The following is a 14,391-nucleotide window of genomic DNA, read 5'->3' as shown; positions in this document are numbered from 1 at the left end:
AATACCTAAGAGAAGACTGGAACACATCCCTATTAACATTTAAGGTTGGATAATGAATGCAACCACTCTGCAGAAAGAGTATGAAAATATGCACATGCATATATGTATGTATATACACACACACACATACACACACACATACACACACACATACACACACACATACAGTTTACTATTTTAAAGTCTATATATAGAATTTATTTTTAAAACATTCAACTTAGGAATGTTAGCATCCATTACGTTGTAGTTTAAAAAAAAAAAAAAAGGCCTCCAAAGGAAGTGGCACTATTAGGAGGTGCAGCCTTTTTGGAGTAGGTGTGTGCGTGGCCTTCTTAGAGGAAGTATGTCACTGAGGGGGTGGGCTTTGAGGTCTTCTTTACTCAAGCTATGTTCAGTGTGGCACACAGTTGCCTGTTGCCTTGGGATCAAGATGTAGAATCCTCCGCTTTTTCTCCAATACAATGTCTGCCTGCATGTCACCATGCTTCTCATCATGATGATGATGGACTGAACCTCTGAAACTGTAAGCTACCCAATTAAATGTTTTCCTTTTTTTTTTAATGACAAGGAAGGACTTGGAAGGATGGTAGGAGCTTTTCTGTTTTTATTTTGAATTCATTGAAGACATCCAACAATGTGCAAAGGGTTACTGCATATCTTCCCAAATTCTATTACTTCTGCCTCTGCTCTTATAATTAACTGCAAACATTCATTAGTTATCTGTAAGAAACGTTTAAACACAGAATAATATCTTACTTGATTTATGCTTTGGCTTAAAATAAAGAGTTACATCTTCATTTCTTGAGAAAACTGAAGTAGCAAAATGAAAAGGAATACCATGAAGGTTGCTAGCAAAGAAGGAACAGGACTTTGAAGGCCTGTTTACAAGGCTTCTGTTCATATCACAATACATAATTCCACAAACAGGTCTGGTTTCATATTTTAAATGAACTAAAACACTTTAAATAATAAACATTCCACTCAGCAGGTAAAAATACTTTCAGAACACATCCTATTTAACATTTTTTTCTCATCTTTAATTCAAATAAAAGACACTTCCTCCCTATAAAGAACATTTCCAACTCAAAATAATAAATAGCTTGTAACCTATTTTAGGTTTCCTAATGGACTAAGTTTGTTCCTTTGTTTTTCCTTCTTTCAAGCTCCACTAGATCATAATGTGAGCTTGTACATAAGGTAAGATGAACCAGTCTGCCTCCATCTTAGGCTTGAAAGTCATTTTATAGTCAAAGACAAACTAGGCTCATTCCTGTTTTGATAAAATCTGTTTCTCAAGGATTGGCTAGGCCCCACCTGTAACCTTAACTACAAATGGTTCTGTGCTCCTGTTGTGGGAAATGGCAACCACATCTTTGTTTCAAAAAGTTGTTACAACCATCTTGCAACCTTACCTTTGTTTTAAAAGGTTGTTATGATCACCTTATAGTTAAATTTTTGTTTCATGCTAATGTCTCCTCCTGTAATCCCACCTATTTTGCCCACCAAATCTGCCATTGGAAACTCCCTACCTCTGAGCAATAAAAACCTCTTCCTCACATCCAATGCTGATCTCTTGAACCCCACTTCTGGGGAGAGACAGCCAATGTACACAAATAAAAAAGCTTGCTTTAATTAACCACTTGAGTAATTTGGCCAGGATGGTTTGGACTGGCGGTCTTTCTGCTCCTGTCTTTGGAATTAACAGATCCTCCAGGCAACAGTGCAATGATTGAAGCCACCATGCCAAGACGTACTTAACATATCATTTTAAAACACGTGCAAATCTCTAGTTTTCCTCTATCAAAAAGGAACCACGAAAGAGTATCTGAAGAGGAGATTCAATAGCATGCTTACCTTGCGAGCAAAGTCACCTTTCCCTTTACTGTAGGCTTTGTTCTCAAGGAAATCAAACACACAGTGAGCCAAAGCTGGGGATGCCTTCATCATCTCAGGAGTTAAGAGTAACTAATAGGGAAAGGAAGGGAGTTTAAGATGGCAGGGCAGTGGAAATTATTTTTTATAATTTCATTTTATAAGAAGTTAAGACTATAAAATACTTTGACTTGACTCTATTTTCTGACTCTACAACTTAAACACATTAGAAAACTGTGTTGTTTATATAATAATGCTCAAGATTAAAGTTAAAGAAAATAGAATTTTATGATACACATAAACAAAAACATAAAAGTTCAAAACAAAATACTGCTTACACAAATGCTAATGAACTTAATAATCTAGCTTTGATCCTTCTATATCACAAGTTGTGACATAGTGAGTTCAGGAGCTAAAAGTATACAGTAGAGCCACTTTTAAAAATAGACTTACGCTGGGCGGTGGTGGCGCACGCCTTTAATCCCAGCACTCGGGAGGCAGAGACAGGCGGATCTCTGTGAGTTCGAGGCCAACCTGGGCTACCAAGTGAGTTCCAGGAAAAGGCGCAAAGCTACACAGAGAAACCCTGTCTCGAAAAACCAAAAAAAAAAATAAAATAAAATAAAAAAAAATAAAAATAGACTTACAGTACCTCATTTGGGAAAAGTCATTTTATCAACTATACAAACATAACTGATAGGGATCTTACTAGAACTAAAATTGACTATTTTTGAAGCAAAATGTTTAAGAATAGCTTTAGAAATGTAGCATGTATGCCTTCAGCTTTGAGCTGGGAGAAAACAAAGGTCAGCAGCCACACCTTTGCCTCCTCCTCTTCCTGTCCTTTCAGTACACATAACAAGGAAGGACAACTGCAGTTTTAAAGCCAGCCAGTCACACGTGGGGACATTTAAGAGAAGAGATTAAAAAAAAAATTCTAAACAAATTATTCAGCTTTTAAATTTCACTAGATTCTGAGGGAGGAATTTACTAAATCTTTTTCTAAAAGAGCCATATAGTAATTATGTAGGTTATGACCATAGAGTCTCTACTGTAACTATTCAAATCTCCTGCTTGTTAAAAGAAAGAAAGAAAGAAAGAAAGAAAGAAAGAAAGAAAGAAAGAAAGAAAGAAAGAAAGAAAGACAGAAAGACAAGAGAAGAGAAGAGAAGAGAAGAGAAGAGAAGAGAAGAGAACAGCTCCAGGCAACAGATAAAAATTCTTGGTTGCAAACAGACGCTTATCTGTTGGCTGCAGTTTGCAGATTCCTCCTGCAGAGACAGGGAGCTAAGTAGTGGGACACTATCAGCTGTGGTGATGCCTTTCTGAGACATGCAGAACCGTTACAAACACTTACTAGGATAAACTGAAAAGGTTCATTACCCACCCCCCCACCCCCCCACCCCCGGGTAATTCCTGGGTATTCAGGTGTAACACTTGTATCTCTGGGCATTCTACTAGCCTGTGCAATATGTAACTTGTAAAATATGTTTTGTTATTTCCTATGAGGAAATTTTATGACCAAGACGGTGGATCCAAGAAGCATCTTCAGCTATATTCCTCTCTTGAACTATTCAGAGAACAAAAAAACATTCTGGTTTTTGTGGTAACCGGAAAAGTTACTATGTATTGAATTGGGAGCATGTAACTGTTGGGTATACCATTATGATATATCTAGTCACAATAATCTGAAAAACATGTTACACATGCTCATGTAAACATAAGGAAACAAGTATTGAGTGCTTAAAAGAAAATGTCTAAATGTATCACTAAATATAGAAACAGTTAATAAACTATTAAAAAGACTACATGTCACACTGGATACACTCCTCAAAATTGGTTATCAGTCCACTATTACAGCAAAACACTCAGTTGTGGTTTTGTTCTTACTGCTAATAAGGCTGGAGATAGAGCCAGGGTCACAGGCATGCTAAGTATATGCTTCACCAAACATAACTCAATAAAGAAATCTACTCTACGTGTGTATCATAGCAAATGAAATCTGTGGGAAATAACAAAATGCCCTTACCTGCAAATAGGCATTTAAATCCTTTTTCCTCTTCTCTAAAAAGTCTCTGTCCATGTTGTTAAAAGTCTTTTTACCAGGGAGCTTCAATATGCTGGACAGATTTTCAAACTAGAAAAGAAAATACATTCAACTGTTCTTTTAAGAGAAATAATTTCCACTTAACAATTTCTCTACATGTCAAAAGTATCTTCAGATAATTTGAGGTTATATTTTCTTACATTAAACATCACAAAAAAAACTGCCCCCAAAGCCCAAAATACAGTCACCCTTCTTTATCATGATGAAGAATAACAAAGGAAGATAACTGATGAAAATGGGCATTCAGCCATATGAAGTTTCATTTTGGTGTTCTCAGATTATTCAAAATGTCATAGTAAAACAGTAACACCTTTCTTAGCAACCATTTGACTCATGAACAGAGTATTAAAGATTTAAAATTTTAATCAAAGTTATGATATTATGGCTTGTTAAAATCTAAAAGACTAATTTAATATGACAATAAAATAATCACGGTATTATATTTATAAAGCAGAAAAGACAAATTACTAAGTATAGACATCAACTATATTAAACTCTGTATACATCTATAATAAGCATTAATAATCTTTCCTCATCACCATATGAAAAATAGGCTCATGGATTACATATGAAAAAGACCTAAGAGTCACTGTCATGTTAAAGCAATACAGCAGTCTAGCCTTCACAGACTTGATGTTTAGGTACATCTTAATGGTCCATGACAGTAACCTACTACACCTTCTCAACACAAGCTGTTACTACAGCGGTTGCTCACATGGCCTAAGGGCAGGGACTTTACTAGGAACAGCTGGTCAACTGCTGGGACCTGCAGCCTTGGGCAGTTTCTTCCCTCTTTCCATAGTAAACACACTGAAGCAAGCAAAGCTTTTAAAACCATCCTTTGTTTAAAATATATTATCTCTATGAAGAAAACCAATCCTTATTGCAGAGGGGACGGGTGTTCAGAATCATGTGGATCTTCAACACAGTGAACTAGCTCACGGTTGTTTAGAGTGAAAATATGAACAGGTTCATTGCCCATTGCATATGTAAAATAATTCTTTTCCTTTGGTCATTATCAAGAAGAAAAAACGGGCAGGAGCAATACATTGAAAGTACTGTGTAGTAGTGATAATTCACAAATCTGGTTACATATAAAGCCAGAAGAAACAAGTCTTCATTGAATATACTAAGTAAAATAGACTGTCTGGTTCAATGAACCGCCCCCCGCCCCCTTTTTAATAAAAAATTACAAGGTGGAAGTCAACATCCAATGCTGTTTTAAAAGACTGACAATTTCCTAAAATATTATTTATGTATATGACTATAAATTACCCACTTAGTTTCCTTTCTTACCAAAGAGTAAGGGTCTGAACCGCATTTTCTCAAGCTCACTTGCTGAAGGCCTCACCTCTAGTACCCCATACTGTAATCATATAAGACCAGGTCTTTAGTGAGGAAATTAAATTAATCCAAGACTTCTGGAGTAGGCTGTAAGTCAACCTGACTCTGTGTTATCCTTGTAGGAGGACAGCATACATCAGGAATGTACACATACAGGAAAGAGGCCATGTCCTTGTCTGACAACTGAGAAGACTTAGGAGAAGCCAACCCTGCCAACCCTGGACCTCAGGCTTCCAGCGTTTGGAATGACTGTCATTGTGTGATTTACCCAGTCTGAAGTATTTTATGAACACAAATGCCAGTTATCATTAAAATAAGAATTTCCCCATAAACTTTAAAATGTTAAAAAACTACAACAATAACTTAACATCACAAAATAGAAAGTCTGGATTTTAAAGACACAATCCTTAGTGAGTTATCTGCCTGTACATCAGTATTCTAAAATACTGTCACAGGAAAAGGCGATAACTTTTATATAACCTATCAATACATACAGAAATATTTTAAAGAATGAGAATAATTGAAAAATGTCCAAACAAGTAAGAATTGGCACATACTAAATCAGAATGTCCTCTAAAAGGACTCATATACTGAATATAAATCATAGACACTCTAAGCCCAAAGATTTTATCTTTCAACATTAAACATATTGGGTTTAGATTCTTAATACACCTCTAGAAATTTGATGAAGCAGGTATGAAACTATGCTATGAGAAATTCAAAATGTGTAATACTCAAACACTTAATGATCGTATTCATTTGTAAAATGAGTATTTAATAGCATCAATGACATCAGTGTGTGCACTCCTACAGACTTCACTCAGGGAAACAGAAATGCACAGTATCTACAGGAATGTATATTCCTAGAGTCAAGGCACTGCCTGCCTGGTTCACTGTTATTTTCCTAGAACTGAGTAGAGTCAGGCACATAAGAAAAACTTAATAAATCTTTTTAAAATAAATGGTCAGTTCAAGCCATTTTTAAACGCATATAACATTCAATTTTTAACTCTTAAGTTTATCAACCTTCTCCATAAATGTAAGACTATTTATTAAAGTCTTTAAAGAAAATAAATGATAGTTCATTTACTTAGATTTAGAAAAAACATTATTCACTAAATTAAGCAAAATGACACTAATTTTAAAATCATTTATTTCACTTTTAAGCACTACTTATTTATTTGTGTTAAGAGAAAAATTGTAACTATTTGTTCACAGAAAAATGTCCTATAAAACCAAATTCCCATTAATTTGCACTAAGTGAAACTATTCTTGGCCATTAATAATTTTTAAAAACTTATAATTGGTTCAAGTGCATGAAAGAGCTACATGAGCTGCCTGCTTTTAGACAATGATCTAATACATAAGAAGTAAGCAGTTTTTCTCCAATGTGAGCTGGAGAGTCCTTCATAAAAGATTATTAACATAGAAAAATATAAAGGAAGAGACATGTCCAAAGACAGTTACTTATTTCATTAAAAACAGTCCTATTAGTGATGTTCAGAAGTTGATCAACACCTCCTGTTTTTAATCATTTCAAAGCTCTAGTTTATCTTCCTGTATCTGCTAAATATTTTAATGAGATTATCATGGTACCAACCATATTTTTCCAAATACATTAAATGAAAAGGACATTTTCTGATTGCTATAGTACAAAGTCATTTGAAATCCAATTAGGTGTTATCTTTATTTTATTGGCTTGATATTACTTAGATAACTAAAATTTTGAATCAATCAAAGACTTTCAACAGTGAAAATAAGCTCCACAGATTACCTATTCCATCTTAACTGGTATTGTTTTTTCTAAGTTAAGGAGGAGAAGAAAAAATAGCTTTTCAAAAATAATAAAGAAAAAGTTTGTTTTCATTTAACTTTAAAAGTCTTTATAGTTATTTCTGCAAAATAAGATTAAATTTATTAAGAATTTAAAACAGTATTTGGTTAATGCCAGGTTCATTTTAGACTGTGGTTCAATATAACTTAAGCAGGTTTTAGCAACATTGTTGGATGGAAGTACCATTCAAAATAACCATAGCTTTAAACTATGCCTCCAAACCCACTACTGTGTTCAAATGAGCAGCTACAGCAGTCTCCTTCCCTGCTGCAAACCAGCATCTCTGCAGAGCACAGGATCTCCTCCCTCCCTCCATCCATTTGTTTTCTCTCTCAGGTCAGAAGTGACATTCATTTAACTCTTCCATTTTAAAGTACCACTGGTGCTTTGGTGTTACTCCATAATGAGCAGACTGGTTCAAGTTTCCACATCTGATTTAGTGGCTCATTGCTTAAAATCATGGCAGTTATATAAAAAATCAGTACCTTATTTTCTCTCATTAACTTTATTCACTGTGAACATTCTTAGAGAAATGTAGATCCAAAGCTGAACCAAGAAACAGTATAAAGGCCACAAGTTTTACAAACCTCATTACCTGCTCAGTGATTCTCATGTGGAAGTCATGGAAGTCACTATACCGCCGATAGGTTTTCCACATCTCCTCGGTGTTTAGACTGCGCCGGTGGACAGTGATGGCATAGAGCGCATATGTCTTGCCATGATCATTACAAACGCCTGCCACAGCATATGGGTCATAGTCAGCATATACTAGTCATTTCAAACAAATGAAGAGGAACAAAAGACACAAAAAGGAGGAAATGAAGAACAAAAACAAACAAACAAAAAAAGACAACATGAAGAATTTGAAATGACAGACAACAGAATGGCAGCAATGATGAAAGAGATTCCAGTCCTCTGTGCTCACATGACTACGGTATTATAAGCAATGACTACAACATAAGACAAGTTAAAAGTCTGATGATGCCACTGGCCACTGGAATCTCTTCTCAAGAGCTTCTATTCATTTTTAAGAATATTGTCACAGTACTATTCAGTATACTAGGAACCCAGAAACCAAGCAATAAGCTTTTACTATTTATTTATAGTTAACTAAAATCTGTTCAACTAAACAACAACAAAAAAGCTATAAGGTAAAGCTTATCTCCTGGTAATTCTTTTCTCAGAATTACCAATTACAGTCAACAATTTACAGATACAGTTTATTCTGGTAAGTTAGCAACAACAACAGCAATAAATAAATAAATAAATAAATAAATAAGTAAATAAGTAAATAAATAAGTAAATAAATAAAGCCTTCATCCTTCTGACTTTCCACACACCATACAAGCCAGGGAGCCTTTAAAGTTGAAATCTGTTTCTACTTTGTACTAATCTTAGATAAAGAGAAGAACTCTTAATCATGCTCTTGTCTTTCTAAGCTTACTGTTTTACTCTAGAGCAGTGGTTCTCAATCTTCCTAATGCTGTGACCCTTTAATACAGTTACATTGTGGTGACCCCCCACAATAAAATTACTTCGCTGCTACTTCATAGCTGTAATATTGCTACTATTAAGAATCATAATGTAAATACGTGATAAACAGGATATCTGATATGCAATGCCCAAAAGGGTTGTGATGATGTCACTGTTGGGTTGAGAACCACTGTTCTAGGTCTCCAAAACTTCATTACTTTCTTTTCATGTTTATCTAGTGTGTATCTACATGTAGGAGTGTAAGCATGTGTGTACATTCATAAAGAAGCCAATGATAAACATCAGATATCTTTCTCAGTCTCTCTACTTTTTGTCTGAGCAGGGTCTCTCACAGAACCTGTGAGTTATTCACAGAATTGACTAGACTACCTGATCAGCAAGCCCCAAGGATACTCTTCTCTCTACCTGCCCAGCCCTGTGTTTCCAGGGGCATGCTGAAGTGCTACCATTTTTACATGGATGCTGGAGATCTAAATTCCAATCCTCATGCTTCGGGGGCAAGCACTTTACCAATGGAACCATCATTTTTCCTCATAGCCTACGGCATCTGTAAACTTCTTCTTTCATCCGTTTTTAAAATATTGCCATGTGTGGCAGGCATCAAGGCTGTTTAGCCCCTCTATTCTAGTTCTTAATTGGGTATTTATCTTAATTATAATCATTGTATTTTTTTTATTTTACATTCTTTTCTTGGTTCTTTTCATGCTTGCCTTAGGACTTATTCTTCTATTTTTCAACATATTTAAGTACTATTAAGATGATAATTTCTGATTTTTCAAGTATACAACTTTCCCTTACTGTGGCTCCTATTTCTTCCTGGAGCTGCTTTCTGAAATTCACATTCAAGCTTAGGCATCTGAGTGGTCTGGCTTATGAAATAATGCACCAGGAAAGCTGTTACCACTGTAAGTGGTTTTCACACAGCTGGCCCTCTGTATACTTAAATTCAGCCAACTGAGCACTGAGGATAATTTTTAAACATGCTTGTACTAGTATGTACAGATTATTTTTATCCTTATCCATAATCTCTAGCCAATATAGTACATCAATTGTTTATACAGCATTTCATTGCATTGGGTTATCAATCTAGCAATGATTCAGAATACATGGGAGGATATGCACAGGTCACTGCAAATACCCTATGACTTCCTAAAAGAGGACAGAGTATCTGTGGATTTTGCTCTCTGAAGAGGTTTGGGAATGAATATGCCATGACTTTCGGCGGCAACTATACTAGCTCTCTCTGGATTGATACACTGGCGTACATAATAACTAGACAACAGTGAAATGCAGATACACTCACGTAGGCACATAAACCGAGGCTTCACTTCTGGGGGGATATCAGATACCATTCCCTATTATGACCTTCGCATTTCTCAGTCTTTACACTTGAATCTAAACTAAGTTTTCCTAGTTCTTGTTCACATCAATCTGTCCTTTCTGACACTGAAAGGGAAGAGTTCTGCTCTCCCTAAACTAAGGGCACAAAAATGCCACCAAAACTGAGATACACCATCTTATTTTCTCGTTTAGACAACAGGACAAGTGTTACTCCTTTTTTCCACGGAGAAAACAGACTCAAGGATTCCAAATGCAGGAGCTGAGCAAAAGGCTCTTTAAGTTACTGTGAGCCTCACTAGGCATCACTGCTTCTTCACTGCCCAGAACTGCTCTTCCTCATGGCTATGGCACCTGTATACTTTTCAGATACTTTTACAACACTGCCATGTGTGGAAGGCATTGTGGCAGTTTAGACTACTACATTATCCAAAACTCTAACATATAATGATAGATTACAATGACCCATAATTGTGAAAAAAAGAAAAAAGAAAGGAGAGGTTTTAGAGCTGACTAAATGTTTTGCTATCTTTCAAATCATCTAGCAAAGGAGTTTCTGTGTACCTTCTTAGTAAACTACTTCAATACTATAAAAGTAGATATCTATATTGGCAAATATACATGAACAAAGCCTCAGTCTAACAATTTATGATAACTTTTCTAAAATTTGCACTTCCTACTTAAAATTGTCTTTCCTTCCCTTTACATATATTACCAATTTTTTTATTTGGCCAATTTAAATTATATCGATGATAATATTAGTAATAGAAATTCTTTAGTCATCACATTCTACATACACATTTTTGCAGTATGCACTGCTCATTTTTTTTTATTTATTTTTTATTTTGCAATACAATTCAGTTCTACATATCAGCCACGGATTCACTTGTTCTCCCCCCTCCCGCCCACCTCACCTTCCCCCATCAACTTTCTCTTACAGACTCAGTCGTATCAAATAATAGATGACTTTTCCAGTAAGTTAAAGATTCAGCTTTTCTAAACACTGTTGCCAGATCAATAAAGGATTGGATTTATCAATTGTGTTCAAGGGATGTTTGGAAAAGATAATGTAGAAGCCAATCAGGCAGCTCATCATAACCAATTACAAATTAATGAGAACAGGGAGAATAGCAAGGAACAGAAGAGACAGAGAACATGTAGAAAAGTACTTTTCAAAGGATAATTGAGATTTGTCACAAATTGTTAGGGAAAAGAGACCACCCAGGTGCACATACAGCAACAAGAATAATGAGGTTAACATTTTTAAATGTCAGAAAACGGATAATTTTGATGAAAGAAAAAAAAAAACAGTAGAGGTCATGGACCAGTCTTAGAGCAGCAGAGCAATGAACTTCAGTTTTATGTTCAATAACAGAAATGTTAAGGACATGAGATCATGGATCAGTGTCCAGCTGGAAAAATAAATACTGAATAAGCACCCATATATGATGCCTGTCACACATAAGCAATTACTAGTAGTTAGTTACACTTATAGCTATCTCATGAGATAGGCATTTCTATCAAGGTTCTACTTGATAGGTGAAGAAATTCCAGTAGCTAGAACTGAAGCTACAGAGTGAAGGTCTGAGCCCAGGCAACTGGTCAAAGCTGTGCTCTTAACCCCACTATATGATATTGCTTTCCCAGAATTTCTGTATGTTTCAATGAGAGAAAAAACAATTAATTAAAAATGGTTTGCCTTATGCTTTCATGCATTTCAAAGAATAACATACTGTTGAAAAAATAAACAACTGATTAAACAACTAGAAAATCAGAACAGCCTAAAGAGAAATATTAACATCAGAGAAATGGACATGAATGTCCTCTTCTAGACATAAAATTTAATATTTCTAAGAAATAAAAGACTATTACATGAAAAGACATCCTTAAATTTAGAAGACAAGCCAAGAAAGAATATGAAGACTTTCTTTAGTTTTTTAAAAACTGATGGAAAGAAAAGGTGGGACAGGTGCTTCAAAAGTTCAAAGGAAAATAACAACAGGACCTCTACTTTAATCGACAGTGCGCTCTCCAGTGATGTCTAAACCGACAGTAATAGATGTATTCACCACATGTAAAAGGTGAAAAAACACCTGACACAACTTATTCCAGAAATCTAGCAGATGTGAGGACACAAATGAGTCTTTAGCTCCACTGAGAATAAGAAAGCAAAGCCATACTTAAAAATGCAGATCACTACTTTTCAAACTAGATTATGTATCAAAATCTCTTTTCAAAATCTAAAATGTAAAGTAAATGAAATCTGAGACATGTATCTCTGTATAATACAGCATTAAGTATAGCAAAAACACTCTTTGCACTCTAGGCACAGTGAGAGACCGGGGAGAAAACTACCATTTCTAATACTCATCAGCATTACTTATGACTGTCACAAGGTCCTAGGTGGCTCAACTCATGAAAGTATCTGTGAGGGCCTTTGAGAAATGTGTACAAGTTCTGTCTATCCAACTAACTCTGCCAACTCTTAAGTACATGAAAGCAAATACAGATTGGAGAGTTCTGCAACAAAGAAATAGAAATTATGAAAGGGATTACCAGCAAGATTCAAGTTCAAAGAGGAAAAGACTGGTTCTAGAATTTCCTTGAAATGATAAAATGCTTAGAAAGTAAGCATTTTCAAATGTTAACAGTGGCAACCTTAGAGAAGAAAAATAACCAAATATACAAGCAACCAAACATTACAGGAATTAATGAAGAATTTATTTCAAGAAAACAAAATCAGAAAATATGACCATAAAACATGCTGAATGGAATAATAAACGGGAAGGTAACAGGGATGTTACAATCGACCATACGTAGGAGTAGCTGCAGCATCAAGCCACTTACCAGTGTCAGAAATGTAGGCATGAAGTTGTCCAGAGTCATCAGAGGACACACTGGAAAGGTCATCCAAAGACTGGAAGAAAAATTAGGGAACAAGACTTTACAGGAAGAGTACTAAAAATTCTGTATCAAAGGTCTACCACTCATATCCCCTCATGTCCATTTCACACTATGTGCATGGCCACCACACCTGGACCAGGATGCTCTGCGTTTACACTGAGAGAGCTGATGAGGAAGCTAAGCTCCTGAGCTCCTGGAACTTGGGAGACTGAGGCTGAAACCTTGAGTCTCAAATTGAAACAAAAATAAAAAAAAAGAAACCATAAAACCAAACAATTTAGTAACAACATATCACAATAGACTCTTTAACACTTATCCACATACAATAACTTATTTTCAATTATAGACAATATAAAGGAAGTTAAAAATAGGAACTCTTTACAATAAAAATTTTAAGGTGAAATACACTACAGATAGATTTATATTTGTTAGCACTGTTGTTAACAGAAATAATCAGTTAATTTAGATTACTTAGCACAAAAGGAGGGTAATTACACCTGCATCATGGGGTATGTGAGATTAATGAGAACACATGTAAAATATTTAGAAAACTGCCTACTATAATAATTAGCCATTATGACTATTTACCAAATGGAAGTAAGTCCAGGCTAAGACTTTTGTTAGTAAATTTATAATTCTACAAACAAAACCATTACTGACTGACCAACAATTAATTTAACTATTAAATTAATTGAAGTTAAATTTTAAATCCCTTGGCTACATACACATGCACCCCCCCAACAAGCATGTCGGCAAGGCAGACCGGGCACACAGACAACCAAGCAAGGCAACCTGAAGCTGCTCTTTGAAGATCCTGCCTGCAAGGTTCTCCTTGAATGCCAACAAGGACAGCAGAGCTGGGGTGACTCCCACCACTCTCTGATATAATTGCTAGACTCTATCTAACACTGTCTGTACAATGTGCTTATGATCAATACTTTTTTCCCTATTGGGCACAGGATTTGGGATTTAGCAGGTAGAACGTGCCATTTGTCATTTGGCTCCAACAAAAACCCCTTTGCACTTAATCTCTAATAAGGTTTAATGCATTTAATAACAATTCCACACCTTTGTTAGGACATAGAATAAGTGAAAATATTTTGGAAAGAAGTAAAACACATATACTTTAAGTGTTCATGTGGTGCACACAAAAATGTTTTCTTAATAGAAACAGCACAATTTAGATATAAGATTATTTTACATATCCAATATCTACCTGTAATTTATAAACTATAAGTTCTTTTAATAACAGCACAAAAAAAATCACAAATTTTTCAAAAGTAAACATAACAATCTTCTTACATATAATCAAAAAATGATAAAAATCTTAAATATTGTTGCAAATATCATGTACAAATAATTATAAAATAGACTATAGCTGGACGTGGTGGTGCACGCCTTCAATACCAGTACTCGGGAAGCAGAGGCATGCGGATCTCAGTGAGTTCGAGGCCAGCCTGGTCTATAAAACAAGTTCCAGGACAGCCAGAGCTTCTAC

At 35.3% G+C, this 14,391-nt stretch overlaps 1 protein-coding gene across 4 annotated transcripts in view; it reads right to left on the bottom strand.

The window, feature by feature from the left end:
- Nucleotides 1-14,391, bottom strand: part of Snx13 (sorting nexin 13) — a 100,522-nt gene that overhangs the window by 13,443 nt on the left and 72,688 nt on the right. For 2 of the 4 annotated variants that reach the window (XM_059279668.1, XM_059279671.1), the window contains 4 exons: nucleotides 12,837-12,906; nucleotides 7,753-7,925; nucleotides 3,902-4,009; nucleotides 1,855-1,965 (listed from right to left, as the gene is read on the bottom strand). In XM_059279668.1, coding sequence (XP_059135651.1) covers nucleotides 1,855-1,965; nucleotides 3,902-4,009; nucleotides 7,753-7,925; nucleotides 12,837-12,906 — 462 coding nt within the window. Of the gene's footprint in view, nucleotides 1-274; nucleotides 721-1,854; nucleotides 1,966-3,901; nucleotides 4,010-7,752; nucleotides 7,926-12,836; nucleotides 12,907-14,391 lie in introns of those variants that run through there. The other 2 variants (XM_059279670.1, XM_059279669.1) reach the window with 2 other exon arrangements.

Source organism: Peromyscus eremicus, chromosome 14, assembly GCF_949786415.1.
Source record: "Peromyscus eremicus chromosome 14, PerEre_H2_v1, whole genome shotgun sequence".
Lineage (NCBI taxonomy): Eukaryota > Metazoa > Chordata > Mammalia > Rodentia > Cricetidae > Peromyscus > Peromyscus eremicus.
This window is presented reverse-complemented; position numbering and strand designations above follow the sequence as displayed.